Source organism: Calidris pugnax, unplaced genomic scaffold (genome assembly GCF_001431845.1).
Source record: "Calidris pugnax isolate Ruff unplaced genomic scaffold, ASM143184v1 scaffold44, whole genome shotgun sequence".
Lineage (NCBI taxonomy): Eukaryota > Metazoa > Chordata > Aves > Charadriiformes > Scolopacidae > Calidris > Calidris pugnax.
Genome location: NW_015094506.1, coordinates 45560980 through 45579222, shown reverse-complemented (window position 1 = coordinate 45579222; position 18243 = coordinate 45560980). Strand labels below are relative to the sequence as shown.

At 40.5% G+C, this 18243-nt stretch overlaps 1 protein-coding gene across 1 annotated transcript in view; it reads right to left on the bottom strand.

Moving 5' to 3' along the window:
- Positions 1 to 18243, bottom strand: part of RELN (reelin) — a 295055-nt gene that overhangs the window by 55733 nt on the left and 221079 nt on the right. Inside the window, exons 28-37 of the mRNA XM_014963370.1 lie at positions 16080 to 16315; positions 13935 to 14092; positions 12832 to 13039; positions 7968 to 8044; positions 6303 to 6461; positions 4204 to 4392; positions 3685 to 3958; positions 2138 to 2278; positions 1865 to 2042; positions 155 to 239 (exon numbers count right to left, since the gene is read on the bottom strand). Coding sequence (XP_014818856.1) covers positions 155 to 239; positions 1865 to 2042; positions 2138 to 2278; positions 3685 to 3958; positions 4204 to 4392; positions 6303 to 6461; positions 7968 to 8044; positions 12832 to 13039; positions 13935 to 14092; positions 16080 to 16315 — 1705 coding nt within the window. The remainder of the gene's footprint in view (positions 1 to 154; positions 240 to 1864; positions 2043 to 2137; positions 2279 to 3684; positions 3959 to 4203; positions 4393 to 6302; positions 6462 to 7967; positions 8045 to 12831; positions 13040 to 13934; positions 14093 to 16079; positions 16316 to 18243) is intronic.

The window sequence follows — 18243 nt, the reverse complement described above, 5'->3', positions numbered from 1 at the left end:
ATAATGCAGAATCTCAAGCAAGTTCCCGTATTATCTACCATAAACTGATGATCATGTACACTGAAGTTGAAAACGTAAATCCATATTCTTTTTTGTGCTGCTACAATGTATGAATAAAGCTAAAGAAGTGATAAGAAATCAACAGTGATCTTACCTTTGGCAAGAAATTTAAATGAAAACTGGATGTACACAGTGTTTGTGCAATCTAGATCTCTTGAAACAAGCATTCTTAGTCCTTCCTGCAAATACAGAAAATATAGTGTCAATCTTAGGTCCTATAAACAAAGATGCTCTGCAGCTTACTAGTCTCTGGATACTCTCTGTTACTGACTGCCAGTGGTAGCAAGAGTGATAGTTCTCTGTTCTGCACCTTCTCCCAGGCAGAAAATGGGGACAGTGATAGCCTTGGAAAAGGAGCCACAGTAATGGAAAGGGCTACACATGGGTGTGTGTCACCACCAGAGGCTACATGATGAGGTACAGACACAGGTACAGCTCATTCAGTTCATGCTCTGAACCACCAGGATGTGATCTGAGCTGCAAGACAGACTCACTCAGACATTGAGTCCAAACCAGTACACTCATTTTTTGGGCAAATTGTATAGTAGCCAAGCACTCTAATTTCCAGGCAGGAAAACTCCTCTCTAGGAGCTTTTGTCTGTGCCTCAAAAATTATTTTGTACAAATAATCTCTTCTAGGGCAACCTCTTGACTTAGAGCTGTATGGAAAGGGAGAGATAGGACACTCCACTTGACCCCTAAGGTCCTGTCCATCTCTATAGATGAGCTCAATGTTGTGTGGATCCAGGGGCCAGAGCTGGTCACTGTTCTGCAGAGATCTGGCAAACCACCTCTCAGAGCTTCCCTCTTTCTCAGACCCCTTCCCCCAGGGGAACAACCTGCAGGAACAACCAATCCAAGTTTTAGACAATTCACATCCTGTGATTTGCAATTTAGATAATTTAAAGAGGTTAAAATGGAGTCAAGGTTTTGCAAAAAACGATTTCTAAAGAAATCACTTCTATACCCAAAGTTATTAAACTTTATGTTTTCAGGGCAGCTGAGTTCACAGTGTCGAATGGACACTTAGGTGTGAGCTTAAAATTTGTGTGCTTATGTGAACAAAAGTCTTCCTATTTATATGTTATTGTTGAAGAATTTGGAAGTTCAGAAACTATGGTATTTCCTGGCCTCTTTTAACCTGTAATTAACAACAACAACAAAATAATCCTTAAAGAGCTAGAAAACTTAAAAACAATAGAATTAAGTAAAACACAGACTAACTACATAAACATTGATTACATAGACTACAGTGCTGACTAATTTGTATTATTTGAAATGCTCAAAAGCCAATCAGGGGATTTCAAGACACAAACACCATTGATTGTAATGTGTTCCATATTTCGAAACCACTCACTTGGCCTCAAGAATCTCAGCCACAGAGTTTCATTCTTTTCCTTTGACAGTTAAGGAGGAATTTATACCACAAATGAAAATAATAATAATAGCCCACAAACAGATTAAACCCATTTGTTCATAAAAAACCACTGTGACAAACATGGTGCATAATTAGGGTAGAAAAATACAATAAAAGTAAAAATGTCCAATTCTAGCCTCAAGACCTTGACATAAACATATGGGGGGAAACAACAAAAAATTTACTTTCTGTTTTTAACTTTACTTTTTTTTAATTTTTTTTTTTTTTTAATTTTTTTTTTTTTTTAATTTTTTTTTTTTTTTAATTTTTTTTTTTTTTTAATTTTTTTTTTTTTTTAATTTTTTTTTTTTTTTAATTTTTTTTTTTTTTTAATTTTTTTTTTTTTTTAATTTTTATTTTTTTTTTTCAAGGTAAGTAATCTCTGACCCCTTTAAAAATGAGAGCTGTTCCAGACTTGATGGTGTCACCATTCAGGTTTCCCCTTTCAGCACCGTAGACCTCAGGCCAAAGGTCCGGATGCAAGTTACCATTGAAATCATCCTTCAGGACAGACGGCAGAGGAGCAACAGGGACACAGTATGGACCACCAAAGCCTCTGTCACACCTAGCAACAAATTGGGAGGAAAAGGTGTTATCCATCTGATCTAGATAAAACACAACATCCTCGCTATGATGCATGTTAAGTTGATTGCTACTTACACACAACGACCTGCATCACAGATGCCGTGGCCTGAGCACATCCAGGGGCACCCTGTCGCCAGGACCACGTTGTCAATAGCCCAAGAATCAACACCAGTAGCATAGTTGTACTGAATCCATCTGAACCGCGTTCTGGGAGAGCTAGGGAAAACAGAGTGAATGTGTTTCAGGCATCAAAATGTCTGCTCCACAAAGTGCTAAATAATATTTAAAGACAATCCCATAGATTTCAGGAGAAGAAAAGCATACTAATAAGCAAGACTCTGTATTTGGAAAAGATTAATATTCCAGTTGAAACTGGAAGTTTCAATCTCTCAGGTTGGTTTTAAGACAAAATTCCAGCAGACTCTAAAGGAAGGTGCTGAAAGTGAAAACCGAGAAAGTCAACATTGCTGTGACTCTTGCTGGTCAGCAAAGTGGTTGAGCAGAAACTATTTGCTACATCAGCACTCAACAGCTCCATGTTAAAGCAATACAATTACTTCAGTAAACTAAGAAGTAATGAAAGTTCATTTATATTAAGTGTCATGTAAAAAAAATGATTACATGTTTGCATGTGTATGTATAACGGTATATGAGTAAATATGTACACACATCTGCATGTATACACACTACTCTAATTGCTGACTGCCTTGTTATCCTCAGGTAAGGAAAGTGGGATAAAAATAACCTGTCAAGATGCTATGGGTTAGATCATCTTGGATTTGTTCAGGTAGGGAATGTGATCCTGGAACAACGCACAGAGAATTGCCCTCAGACTGAAGGATCAAAATATTATATTTGTGAAGAAAATTCTTTGGGAGAAGATGCATGCTTCTCTGGAGCAAACTACGAAATTAAAAACCAAGATGTGAACCCCAGTCCCACTTCATTTACTGAGTGTCCATTTTCACCACCTTATTTTCTGGGTGGTGAAATTTACAGAGATTGTGTGTAGGGTCCTTTGAGAATTACAGAACTACTCAGGATAACAGTAAGCAATATTATCGCCATCTGTTATTTCTAAACTAGAGCACAGTTTTATTCAGAGAGACGGGTGCCAGCATATCTGCCACATCCATTTACAACAGCATGATATCTCTAGGAGGCAGGCAGAACTCTCCTCCAGGTCAAAAGGGTAGAGGTGGCGTGTCCAGTAACATGCGTTTTGACTTGCTGAATGCCATGACTAACATGCCTAAATGTTGGATGACAATTTATATGCAGTGACAGAAAATATTTTTATATGAAAAGATGGGTCAGGGTATTAATTCTTGCTTCTTATTGGGTAAATGTTAGAAAAGCTTGGTTTAGCTTTCCTGAACTTGCTGTCATAGATTATAGGCAAGACTTAAGAATTCACTTCATCCCAAGTTGTTGCTTCCTTAAGTTCTTGCAGCTCACATTATATCTGAGGAAATATTTTGAAGTGAAATTTAAAATTCCGATGGCGTGACAACACACATTTAATAATTTAAAAGACATGTGGAAAATTCCCAAGCTGGGGGATGTTTGCTCAAATTAGATCAGCAAAATCTGTATCAAACAGCCAGAAGCTCAGCGCTCACTTGGTTGCGGGTGGAAGGTAGACCGTGATTCTCTTCCAGTTTTGGAATCTTTCTGAAGTGTAGATGGAGCTCTCGGTGTAGTGCTGACAGCCGATGGTTGGAGGGACACACTCCTCTGTCACCAGGTGCCAGTCTCTCCCGTTGTTTAAAGAATACTGCAGGTGAATGCTATGGGAATTGCTGTATGGCTTGCTGCAACCCATGCTCAGCTCGAACTGCAAGAAAGTGGAGGCTGATACATGGAAGTCCCAAGTCTCAGCATAACGAGGTTTTCCTAGGAAAAAAGTACAAAACAAAAAAAAGAAAAAATATTTTTAAAAAGTGTACCTTATGCATATGCTCTCAGTACTGTCATTCAAATTTATTATCTGGTTTTTCACCTTCTTTTTTCAGCCTTCTCTTCCTTGCAGATTACTATACAATTGAATTTGCATATACCTCCCATCTTGTAAAAACTTGACCCATACATAATTTATAAAATAGGTGCATACAAATGTAGTAACGTTTGGTGACACATACCAATGTTTTCACTGAACATCAGAGCTGTATCCATAGACAGGCAGTCGATGTCTACTTGACCTCCTTGTATTCTGTACCAGCTTGCTTGTAAATCCACAGTTCCATCAAATTTATCCTGGAAGCCAGTCTGAGAGCTGTCATTCATCCCTACAAGGACATCGTCCAAAGCCCACTGAGCTGAATGCTTCCCTAGAAAAAGAAGAACAGGCAGGTTATTGGAGACCCTGTTAGTTACTTTTTATGCCCACATCCTGTGTTCACCCAGTGAGCAGTGCTCAGTCACTGTTAAACAAGACTCTAGAGTATGTTTCTATTTCAGATAAACACAGGTATTTCCAACTTCATTTCTCAAGCTTCAGTGCCTTCATTGTCATACGCTCTCCCTGTGTTTGAATGAGACACTCCCTGAGCACCATGACTGGGGATTTTCATTTTATGGGTCACAACCATTCTGCAGTTCCCCACATTAAATCAGAAAAGCCTCTGTCTGGTTCCCAAAGTACCTTTTGTATGGAAGAGAATAATACACAAAGGAAAATGCCAAAGCCTCTGCATATAGATGATATTCATAGAAGTGGTCTTCAGCTTCTCCTTCCTGGAAACCTTTCTTCTCTTGCTCTCCAGCCTACAGGCATCCGTAATTCACCGTCATCTACAGCTCATCTCTGCAGCCCTTCATTTTAATCCACCTCTCTACCAGCATGCTGAAAACACCATCTTTATTGTACAATCATTGCTCTCACAGGAGAAGAAGGAGGAAAGTCTTGACAATAAATGGTGAGCTCACAGTGATGTTCCAGGACTTTTGGCTTGCCTCTATGAGGGCTGATAGGGCCACTTTGGACTGAGTTATGGCAGACAAAGAACAGTCTACAAAGGAGCTAAGATCTGAGATGAGGTGTGGTCGCAACCTATTGGGCGCTTGCATGGAAGATGGTATTTCAACCTCCCTCTTACTGGGAGCCATGGGGCTGCCATCAGGTACTCTTAGAGTGACTACTCTCAGCAGGGATGGATGTCACCCAGGTGCCTCCAGAGCAAGTGGCCACCAGCAGGACACAGGTAGGGAGCAACAGATCTGACATGGCACCACTCACCAGTGCAAACGATCATGGCAGAACAATGGTCTGTGGTGCACCAGTTCCTGCCCAGCATTTTCCCCAAATGAACTGGCTTCTTACCTAAATCACATCCCTCATGCCTTGTCTACTCTCTTGCCTAGTGAGGGCAATTAACTCCAGCACATATATTATAAGAAAATGTACAAATAAAAACAGCCATCAAAATGATGAATGATGACCCAGAAGCTGCATACCATAATTACCTGAATATAAGCTGTGTGTTTTTCTCCCCAGGGAATTGCTGTTACAATGCACTTTGCTATATTTCTGAATATCACCTTGTATTTCCTGCAGGGATCCAGGAGCTGCTGCCTTGCACAAAGGTGAGACACTTAATCAGGACACTTTTAATTGTGGTAACATGCCCCTGCATGAGGCAGGAGCTGTCACAGTGGCTGTGGGTATCAGTCAGCACCAGGGTTTTACTTTCAGCTGAGAATGTGGGATGTGGCTGAGTGGGCTTTGGAGGTGCAGCAGAAGGTGGGGAGCAGGGTGCTGGGACACCAGAAATGGCAGGGGACAGAAGTCCTGTTCTGGAGTGTGGAGATATTAAAATAGGGAGATTGGAGCCACCAGCTAGGCAGATTCAGGGCCAAATTATGCCTTCTTTTCCAAAATGAAATAAAATGCGAAGGTTGTTTTGCACCACATGTCACTCTATGCTCAGGTAAATCCTCTAATTCAGGCTTTTCTGTGTAACATTTTTTTCTTCTCCTCTCCTCTCTGTTATCTCTCAGCATCTTTGGTTTAAACTTAGCTCTTAAACAATTTTACTCTTAAGCTCACTATTCTGCATGGTGCTATAAAGAAAATGATGTCTGTCGTGTGACTGAGGAAAGCCTAAAAGTTCTCTTACAGCACCCAAACTGTTTACCATTCTGTATTTTTGGTAAGCTGAGGTTTCTGCAGAACATGAGAAGCATCGACACACGGGTTGTGTAAAGCTGCTCCATGAATGTTTGGGATGGCATTGCTTACCGTGCTGTGGTTGCCACCAGCGGAAAGCGGTGGCCGGGGTTTTGGCCTCCCGAGGTAAGTCTATGGAAACAACCTGGGGTTCCAGGTATGACATGTAGTCCAGCTCTCGCAGCAAATGCCAGGTGATCCCGTTATCATTTGTGTATTGAACGACAAGCCCTGTATTGAAAATTAAGAAAGGCAGTTAGTCTGACTGCACCAAGGAACGGGGAGCAACTCTTCAGTCCGTACTGGGGAGTTGCCCCGTCTGGTGCATGCCACTTTGGCATCTCCCCTACCCTTTTGGCATCTCCTGGTCCAGAAGGATTTTCTGGATAAAGTCCTACTGCAAAGGTGATGAGTTCATCAGCTGCCACACTTCATCTTGCTTATGTTCACCAAATTCAAAGGATCAAATCTTTTGCAACCTCAGTGAGACCAACAATTGTACCACAGAAACCATAGGAATGACGTGCCTTTCTTAATATAGTCAGTATTTATTTTATTTCAAGGATCCTTGCAGTTTGTGTGGACACTGAGTTGAAATTCTGATAGCTGGGTTCCCAATAAGGGTAGTTCCCAATGCTCATGCTGCCTATGCAAGCTCACAGCATCCTTAAAAGTTAATGATTGTAAAATATAGATAATTTAAAATAGTCTTCATATCTTACACACAAGTACTAGGACAAAGCAGAATTATGAAGTCACTTATGAGCTCATCACAGGGGACAATATAATAAAGAAGAACTTCTTATGTGTATTTCTTCTCTTAAAACTCTTCTATACTGCAGTACGTTCAAGGTTAATGGATTTTCCTGTGTCTTATGCTGGTGCAAATGAGAGGAAAATCCCTCGGTGGAATCTGTGCTGAAAAATGGCAGTTCTGAATATGTAAATGTAAATACCATGCATCAGGAAAGAGTCCACTGATGTTAAATGATTTATAATGAGAGGAAAATGAAGTTTTCTCATCTGCTAGATGCCAGAGATCTGTCTTCAGATCTAGTTGCATGAAGACAACTAGACCACTTTACAGGGGAATCTGCTCCCAAACCCCTGCTGATCCTTCCCAAACACAAATATCGGCCCCCTGTCCCAATAATTCTAAGCATGTGGGGAAAAGAAGAGAGAAGACATCTGGGAGAGATGAATTTCTTTAGACTAAATATATTTTCAGCTGTAGCTTTACAATTTTGCATCTCAGGCAAATCCTGCATAAGCTTGGGTTGGAATGCAGCCTTTTGTCAGACCCACTGGTGCAGTTGAGAAACTGAAAAAGTTTTCAGGCACACAACTTTACCTCAGATTATCCTGAAATTGAATTTCATTCCTTTTATTTCAGACCTGGAGAAAGTTTCTATACTTGTAAATGTAGTTTTTGCAACACTATCAAGTACTCTAATAGAAGTTATTGCACCTCTTCTTGTAAATGTTGTCTTAAACCATCACAGCTCCAATACATTTGCTCCTGTTGACAGATCACCGTTAGGTTTGGTGGAAATAAACATAAATACAAATGTAGAACACAAGTAAATAGTTTTCTCCACCATTTATGAAAATTGAAGAGGTAACTGATTTATGTTAAAAAGAAAACAATCTTTTTGATTTTGTAAAGGCAGTCAAAGGCAAAACCACTTTAGAAGACCCAAAATACAAAAAGCTTATTATAAGGAAAATAGAATTTACCTTCATTCCTGGCTCTTGGTCTGTTGCAGGAGTTACCAGTGGCCTTGCTTCCAATTTGTACATAAAATTGAACTAGCCTGTTAAAAAAATCAGGGTGGAAGGGAAGTGTAATTATCTTTTGATAGCACAAGATCAGTCAGGATAATTCTCCTCTCTTAACTAATGTGGCATTTTCAAGTTAGGTCATTTTTCCAGACTTATTGATCAGGTAATGTTCCCAGTGAAATCAAGCATTGCCACAGTAAACAGTGGAGGACCCAAGACAAAAGAAGGTGATGTGGATTATTGATCCTGTGCCCAATAAATGTATTGTTGAACTGAGTAGCAGATTTTAGCAATCCTTCTTTCACACAAAGATGCAAAAACTCCAAAGCGGGCAAATGTGCTCCTTACATCACATCTTAACTTCATCTCTTCTAACTGGAAAATGGTTTAAGTTCTAAAATACAATATTAAAGTTTTATTAAAACTACCCTCACTATACCATCAATCCCTTTTTGGTCCTTAAATTCTTGATGTAAACAATTTTCACTACAAAGGGTTTATGGGACATTTTGTGAAGTAGACCCTTTGATTTTGAACCTATACATTTTGATTTCATTGAGCATCCTCTTGTTCTCACGTCATGAGATGGGGAAAAAAAATATTCCCAATCTGCCTTTATTGCAACCTTCCCTGCAGTCGGTGCTTTTATCACTTCCCTACCTTCTCCTCCTCCTTTCCATGGTAAACCATGGCAACCTTTTCATCTGTCTCTCTGCATGAGGGTTTTTCATGTCCTTGATTTTTCCCATAGCCATTTTCTGCAGCCATTCTAAAGCCACAACACCCCTTTGAGACAGTGTCGCTGATTGTATTGACAGAACTTCTGCTCAGCCTTGCTCAGCTTCAGGGGATTTGGTTGTAATTTGTAGTGACATCACTAAAATCACAGACAAGCCACAGGACTACAGCCAGAGCCAGTACAACACAGCTAGGACTCCAATTTCCCTCACCCGCCACTACATATGCATTGTCAGGATCCTCTTCCGATTCTAAAACCAATTGCACTCCAGTTCTGTTACTGAAACTGGTATCTCCTATGCAAGATATTTGGTATATCCATAGGGACTAGGACAAGCCAGAATATACTCATCTGTCTCATTCATAACATAACCCCATAGGCAGCTCAAGAACAGACAGGCTGACAGTATTACACTATTTATCCAGGTAGGTCCTATTGTTTGCTGCAGCTCTGTTGTCTGAGACTGTATTCAGGCAATAAAACGCTAGACAGCAGTCTCAGAGGTGAAAAGATTTATGGTTCAATGATGAAATTCTCTTTTATGTTTGCCCAACATAAGGATCGGTAAAAAGCAGAAACAAAAGACAAAAAAACCACCTTTCTGCAGAAGGGTGAATCAGCCCATCTGATCTGTAAGCGTTTGACCCAGAACAGCTCTCTGGGATGGTTGCACAGTCATTAGCAACAGAGTCTGGAACGCAGATGGGAGCCAAGTGAGCTAACAAGCCAGATGTCACTGCTTGGAAAAAAAATATATATATTCTGTGGTTTTTATCTAGCTGCCAGGTAGGCACTGTGTGTAAATGCTCTCACTGAGCAGATAGTGAAGAGTGTCATAAGGGACAGGCCATCAAAATAGGAGGCAGCAGCTCATCAGTAACCAAAATGCATCCAGGTATTGCATTGTCAGTCAGGAGGATGGAAATATTGCTGGTGAAATTGTGCCTTTGGCACACTGGGACATGCAAGAGGGAAGGGATGGAGAGGCTCCAGGGGGTTTCTGAAGTGTAGAGAAAAAAAAATGGTCTGGGTGAAATGAATTTTGACACTTGCAGCTCTCTCAGTGCTGTGGGACATTCTCCTAATGTCTATGAAAAAAGTGTAGTCAATCATACAAAGGAATAAGGAGACAATAGGACAAAAGAAGCTAAGATTATGACAGCACTTAGAGCACATGCTCAACACTGAGTGCTTACTTATGGTCACTGGCTTTAGGGAGCAAGCTTTAGTTTGAAATGCTCTTAGCATGACTCCTGAGCTTGGCAGTGCCCTGCTGGGCTGTGTCCTTCAGCAGCACCACGCACCTTGGGCTGGAAAATCTCAGCCCCTCTGGTGCAGAACAAACTGGGAGCACAGAGATCCCACTCCTCTGGCAGAGTAGGGTCAGGGCAAAAGGGTCTTTATTCTTCTTAGAAAAAAAACCCCAAACCCAAAACAAACCCAAACAAAAAAAACTTTACATTCCTTACATAAAATTTACACTCTACATTCAAAAAGCTAGAACTGAAGCAAGATGATAGGGAATACGTATAAGTAGATCTGCAGGAATTCAGAACGGAAATAAAACTTTAATGTCTTGCAATATTTTTCAATTTTTTGCTCTTCCATGCCTGATTTAATAAAACAAGATCTTAAAAGGTCTGGGAAAACACTATTAACCTGAAAAATAAGAAGCTTAAAAAACTACTGCAGGAGTTTCAGCCTTCCTATTCACAACCCTCAATCCACATATCTAACGGAATGTCTTTCAAGGCATATTTTCCTGCTGTTTACTCAGTCATAACCCCCCAACCAAAAAACCCACACACAAATAAAAGATAACTGTGCAGGGGCTAAGATGACCCCTAATAAGATAACTGAATTCTATGCAAAGCATTACTGAATGCAAAAAGTAATACCAAAATGGGAAAAAGTGCTTCCCACTAATCTCCTCTTTCAAGTGACATTAATTTTAGCTCCAATAATGGAAAAAAAAAGTCTAGGCTGAGGAATTATTTTCTTTTTAGGTTATGGGTCTTTCAGTTAACCCTTCACACTCTTACAAACTTCATCTGCCTTTGCTTCTAGGAAAAAAGATCTAGTTAGTGTTACAGACAGTCTCAAACATTGAAGTGGGATGCACCAGTTCTAAACAAGGTGTCTGAACGCTGGATGTCTAAGTCTTACATGATCAACCCAGATTCCCTTATAATGACATGTTTCCAGAAGACAAAGCACTGGCCTTAGCTAACCCTCTTTTAGGATGAGTTGCATTGCCCTTTTGAAATAGCTGATTTTTTCCTTTGAGCACAAAAGCAACCTGGGGTAATTGCTGTAGTCTAAGGAGTCCGTGTTGTGGTCAAGCTGCATGAGATGGATCTTACCCTTGAGCACATGTTTGGCTTAAGAAACTGAAAAATTGAGGTTAGTCCCATTTGTGTTTGAGATGACCAGTGCTTTTGTTCTGCCTAGCAAACAGCTCAGGGATGTGGCATCAAGCTTGACTTGTTCAAGGAAGCAAAGCTGCTCACTGTGATGCTCATAAAAAAAAAATCAGTGATGGCTTATTTCAACAAAATGATCAGTTGCAGCAGAAGAGCAGCTCACACAGTAAGCATGTGCTCAGAAGAGTGATCTTAAATGCTCTTATCGAGTGTCCCTCTGGCCTTTTATGTCCTTGGGGCAGTTATGAGACATGTTGTCATGTAAAATGGAAACAGTGATAGATTAAAAAAAGTCAAGAAAGAACATTGTTCAGTATTTTAAAACTTCTTTTGGCTTTTTTAAATGGTTCAAACTCTATAAAAATGGAAAGCTATAAATATGAATATCTGGCATTAAAAGTGGTTTCTAAGTAATCTTAAAGCTAAAGAAAATCCTTTTCCTTTACAAAAAGATTTTTCCAGGAAAGAAGGAATAACTCAAAAATACCATTTGAACGTAGACTTCTTGATGATGTGGTTACTTCGAATATTATGCTTCACAGGATTAATAACATGAGATTTAAAAAGATGGTGGAACAGAAAAGAAGTGCTCCGATCTTCCCAGAGTTCTAGTGCAAACATGTACTTGTCCAAAGCATATTTGTCAAGCAATTAATTAATTTAATTATTTAGTAATTTACATAATTATATAAATAATTCACATCTTTGTCAGAGGAGGATTTGTCAGACAGGCAGGGGACGGAGGAAAGGCTGGTGGTGCTGTGCTGCTCGGTGCTGGGGAGCAGCTAAGGATGTCCCCAAAAGCCACAGCACCCATACTGCCCTAATCCTCTGAGCTGCAGAGCATTGGCCGTAACTTGTGGCTGGTCTTTGCTGAATGAGCCCACAAATTAAATAATACAGCAAATCACGGCATTACTTACTCTCGGAGCAGCGTTTGTCAGGAAAAGCTAACTGATATAATTGTAGGGTGGGCAAGGTTTCAAGTCCATGATCCCTCATGAGACTGGACAATGGAGCAGCAGACTCCAGGCTAAATAATGGTTCGAATTAACAGCCCTTTGTTTATCCTAATTACATTAATCAGTTAGACAATTTGAGAGAAAAAGGATAATTACTACCAGCGGAGGAGGATTCAGTGGTAGCAGGGAGAGAGGTGAAAGCTTGTTAGCCTCTTGGCTACACAGAAACAATTCACATTACATTTTTTTACACTTCTGACAAGTGGACTAATTCACAACATCTGGCAAGTAAACAACAGCTCGCTGCTGCACCACCAGCGTGCCTGAAACTCAGTGCAGTCTGGGACAGGGAGATTGTCTGTCCAGCTATAGGCAGGCTTTGTGCAGACTCAAGACCATGTCTTCTGCCTGTCCATCTAGAACACAGTGCAAACCATCTTCTCAGGAGGACAAAGAGTTCATATAATTTTTTTATGCTGCTATTCCACTCTTTCTAACCTAAGTATTCTCTCTCAAGAAAATGAAATAGTGCACCAGAATGAATAAAAAGGTAATTTGTCCACCTTTAAGATTTCTTGTACAGGTTGCGATTATCCGGAAAACATTTCTCACCTTCTCACATCTACACTTGTAATAGCTGAGAGGAGACAACATGAATACACAGGCAACACTGAGAAGCAGCACTGAGGATTGACCTGATATTTGTGGTGTCCAGGGGAACGGTCCTCGCCTCCCTTTTGCCAGGCCCGTTGAAGTACAGAGATCTTCCATCACTGAGCACGCCACAGCCTGTCCCAACCTGACCTCCTGTTATCTTGTACCAGAGAGGGCTTAGCTTCCTCTCAAACCTGTCGAACATCTCACTGTGATTAGGCACATTAGACACACAGGTTCCATGCGATGCTTCAAGACAAAAAAAAAAAATACATGGGAGATGCTTTGGTGAAACGGTGCTGAACAGAATAGAGGTCAGATACAGTACATTGTCAGACAGTTCTGTTGCATCCACATGTGAGAATCCACAGCCTTTTCTAAGAAAATGCCCTGATGGATGACAGGATTGTACCCTTTTAAAATCAGCTTTACAAATTTTCGTAGGCAGAATAAGCCCTCTTCCCCCAACCTCCAAGATATCTTATTTCTTGAGGTGAAAACCAGCCGTGCATTATGTTGATAAGGCATTTTGTGTAAACAGAAAAATATTACCCTTTTATTTCATTTTAAACAAATTGAACAAAAGATGTTAGCTTATTGCTTTGATGGTATAGGGGGTTGAAGAGTGCACTGTGGAACTGGTTGTATCAATCACTGCTTTTTTTAAATTGGGTTTGGGGTTGTTTTTTTGTATTTCAATATAAAAGCTCCTGAAACCAAAAGTGAGCATAATTTTCCACAGAAGGGCCTGTCAGAACATATGTTCCCTCCTGGTCCCATGCCATCTGATGGCCAGGGGACTCAAAACCAGCAGCAATTCTTTTGAAGATGATCCAAAGGCTTTTAAGCAGACTTTTTAGTTTATAATATTTTATGTTGTTTTCTCTGTTATCACTAGTCCCTTCCCATTCATACAGATGGTGATGTCCAAAAGACTGTAGTTGCTAGAAACTACCTTCAGCTGCTCCGTTTTGCCTGTGCTGAATTTTATTTAACAAAATGAAAAGATTCTTGCTGGCAGCCCGTGAAATTTATGTCACCATATATTTTTCCAGCGTATCGGAGAGGAAAAACAAGATGCTAGATTTACAGCTTCAACTCAGCCAGTGCCTGCTGTGATCCCACCTAAGAAGGGTTGTCTCACCTGTGTAGCCCAGGTCACAGAAGCAGACCCCCGAGACGCAGTCCCCGTGGCCGTTGCAGTAGTTGGGGCAAGGCTCGGAAATGTAAACGCCGTCTAAGCCGAAAGGAGGGACGCTCTTGTGGGAGCTGCTCTCCTGGATCCAGCGGAACCGGGTCTTACTGCAGAGAAACCACCACGAAGGGCACAGTATTACTATTCCCAGCTTCAAGATCTACTGCTCCCCGCTTAAGATTTAAAAGGAGCTTTTCCTAAATTAGCCATTTGCAAATAAGATGCAAATGGATGCCTGGAGAATATTTCTGACATCCTACATTTTGTGCGGCTTCACTTAGGGATATTTTTTCCAGATTTTTTGGATGCATTTTGATTTCTTCTATTTCTCTGGCCCATATCCACTGGTGTGATGCAAAGAACAGAAATATGGCTTTATCAACAAGAGTGAATGGTTAGACACAACTTTGAACAGGCCTTTCACTACCCAGGTCAACCTGAACAGCTAATTACATATTAAAATCCCAGAACTTCCTTTTGTTCTGAAAGGAACGCAGTACTGGCAGTGATGCAGAGTTTGTTACAGGATTGTATAATTCTGAGTAAAAAACTTTCAGGTAATTTGGATGCAAGAAACATCACCCACCTTACAAAAGCAATGGCAAATAATGTGTCCTACAGGGCATTTGGACAGAAATACTATATTTCTATTCTTGGATGACAACATGAAATTCCTGAAAAATGGTGATCTAATCCTTAACTTCAGTGAGCCCACACTAAGTTACTCCAGCTGACCCACTGCCTAGGAAATTTGTTGAAGAAAAAGTACTTTGGTTATTAATTTTCAGCCTTTAACTTTTGGCTGAATCATTTTATAGGAGTTCAAGAGAGGAGAACAGATTTAAAATCTCATTGTCAATGCAATGGACTAATGGATCCAAACTAAGATCCTCCTTGCTACTTGTATAAAATATAATAAATGTATTGCTTTTTTTTCTGCTCTGCACTGGGATTTGGTAGGTAGGTGGTCATTGTGCTAGTGCTCTGTACCAACTGCTGAAATGCGATGCTCTCTGAATAATCCATCAATGACGATTTCCAAAGTGATCCACAACAAATTCAGTTTTCAACATGCCAAGATCCTCATCGATCGCACAATACTTACATTTTTAATGTATTAGCCTGAGCTTCTTATTCCTGATCACATTACTGAACATAATGCCAAACAGATTGCTGCTATTGATTCTGCACTGCTTGTTTTGGGTAAATCAAATCAGCTGGTGTCAGATCTGTGCAATTTGGCACCTGCTTTTATTGGCTAATTACTGAAGAAAAGACAAACTTGTTATGGTACACACTGCTATTTCAACTCCTTGTAGGAAAGGCACCAGCTCCCCTGTTACACAGTATGCCAGATACTCAAAATCTGTGCTGGGGCTTGAGGATGAGGAGCTGGCGGTTGGAGGATGGAGCTGACCCCCGGGGGATGCTGGGGGGAGAGTGGCAGGAGGCAGGGGGGGCACAGCCAGGGGCTCGCATGAGACAGCGAGCGAGGGGAGAGAGAGATTTCAGCCAAATCCAAGTGAGACTGAGAAAAGCCTCCCAATTTCAAGGCTATTTTTGTCTTCCACTCTCTAATGTTTTCTCATTCATATTAACCCAATGCTGAGGCTATGCTTGCAGATGAGCACACCTACCATTCCTCCCTCCTTTCACTTCAGCTGTCCCAGCCACCCTCAATGGCACAGCACATTACGCAGCAGCTCAAATACCCTTCTAGGGTTTTTTCTTTTCCCCCTAGTGGTAACTGTAAAATTAATCCTGTTCAAATGGTTTATTTGATTCAAGTGACATACCACTCTCTGGCTGGTGCCTCTGACCTAACTGATATGTGTAAAGACAGACAACACCACAGTGAAGAGACTGATGTCAAATTAAAATGTTCTGGGTACCTTGTTGTTTTGGAATTTAATTTTATAGACCATTCTGACACCCTTAAAATGGACAGCTTTTCCTGTTTTGGAGAGCACAGTATATTTTTCCCAGATCACATCATCAGATTCACAGATTGTAACTTTTTCCCAGTGCAGCATCAAAGAAGAGGCAGCTAATTTACAGGTACCACTGGCATCACTGATTTACAATGTACAGTACCTGGCTGCAAGCGACCTGGGGATAACAATAGTAATTCTTGTCCAGTCCTCAAAGTCTCCGGTGTGATACACGGTCGGCTCACTCAGCTCCCGGGAGCTCCCCTCGCATCCTTTCGTGCCGGGAGATGCAGGGTAGCAGCCCTCCTTCACAAGTGACCAGAAGAGCCCAGCATCATGCGAGTACTGGAGCAGGACGGGGGCAGAGCTGCTGTACTGGTTGGTGCAACCAATGTTCAGCTGCAAAAAAGCAGAGCATCAGATACGAGCTGAAGAAACCTGCGCCGTTACTGCTGTTTATTGACTGCAAACCACCTTTGACCTTTTGGTTTGGGAGGCGTAGCGCTCTGAAAATTTCCTTTGAACCCTGCTGGCAAACAGGGACTGATGCTTGGAGTCTGTTTCCTACACGTATATGACATTTCTCAGTAAAAATTTCCTCTATGCTTTGGTTAAGGTTGCTGGGTTCAGCACACCAAAATGTGCAAAGAACTTTTCAAGGGTTCTGGTGGACAACAGGCCACAAAGAGCAAACTGTGCAGGCACCTTCATGCTCAGGAAGAGTGGGAAGGGCTGTGTCCTCTGAGACCCATCCCATCTGCTGTCCACCCAATGTGCCCAGAGGATCAGCCTGACTCCCAGGTCACCCCTGCCCTGGGCTGCAAGCCCTGACCACAGCCTTGTCATTGGCATCACAGGAATGATGTCTGGGAGCTGGCCCCCAGAATAGAGGAAAAATGAATGGAGTAAAGAAAAGCATATTAAAATGTGAAACAAGAATGTAACCAAGACAAAAACCAACTGCTGATTTGAAGTTTTCCGTTTCATTTTTCAAGCTACCAGAAAAAGATTAGTTTTCATTATTGTACTGCAGAAATTCTACTTGAGCTGCAGAATGTAAAATGTAAAACAAAATCATTCATGTAAAATGAAATAATTTTGACAAATTACTATCTTTGAGTTTATCAATGCAAAATTATTCCAGGCAGCTATTTAAAATGGAAATTTCACAAACTCAGGAAAGCATTTAACCATATGTTTAAAATTAAAGCATGCAAATAGGACTAACACATTTATGTGCAGGCCAGTTAAAAAGCTTTCCAAAACTGAGAAGAGTATAAACTCAGGCCTTAAATAATAGGCTTTATAAGGAAGAACTCACTGTTCTCTGATACCTGTTGGTTTTGTTTTGCACACTTATGTTAAATTGCCAAGTGTTTCAGGGATGGAAGGTGTCTGAAATATTTTTAAATATTGCTTTTTTAGACTAATCAATTCTTGAACTGTTGCTGGTCATCAAACCTATAGAATGGAGACTTCGTCCCTGAAGTAGAAGAAAGTTGTGAAGAGGCAAATAACATCTTTTCCAGGATAAATGGTATTTATATATTGAAATATTTTTGGGGTTTAGACAGTTTAAAGTATAAAACTATGAGCAATACTCACTCAGAAATTGTTGCAGTCCCTCAGTTTGTATAGCATTTCATTAGCATAACTTTTAGATGAAATGAGATTATTTTACAAATCCCGTTATTTCTAACTAACTTTCCTATTTATAGAACTGTGGGAATTATATTTGAAAAGCTGCCTGTAAACATCTGATCTCTTTAATAATTCCACTTGTAAATTATTCAGTGTCTGTATCCACCAATTATGTAAGGACCATGTATTTGTGGTGAGCTCATTAAAATTGCATTGCAACCAACCTCCAGAATTCACCAATGGGATTTCATTATAAACTCAATAAAATTTTGATTAGGGTTCAGAAACAAGAGCTTGTCAAAGCAAATACACTTTGCTTGGAGCCCATATTCTGATGCATTGTCAGACTACTGAAATTTTTGTAAGCCCTTTAAAGAAGAGAATGCTAATTGGAGCCCATATTCACTGACACAATAAAAGTAAATTATATGAAAAACCCACACTGGAATTCAGAGCAGCTTGTAAGTCCTTAAATAGTTTAAAATAAAAAAAAAGTGTAACACAAACCACAATGGAACTTTTGTAGTCACGGAGCCCCAGATGGGATAAATCGGTTTTCCCTTGACAGTGCAGTAGCATTTCCTAGTACTGACTTGAGTGTAACGACAGACACTTCAATCCACTTCTGAAACGTGTTGAAGAACAACAAGCTTTAAAACTTTTCCAGAAGGGTAAAAAAGCTCTCC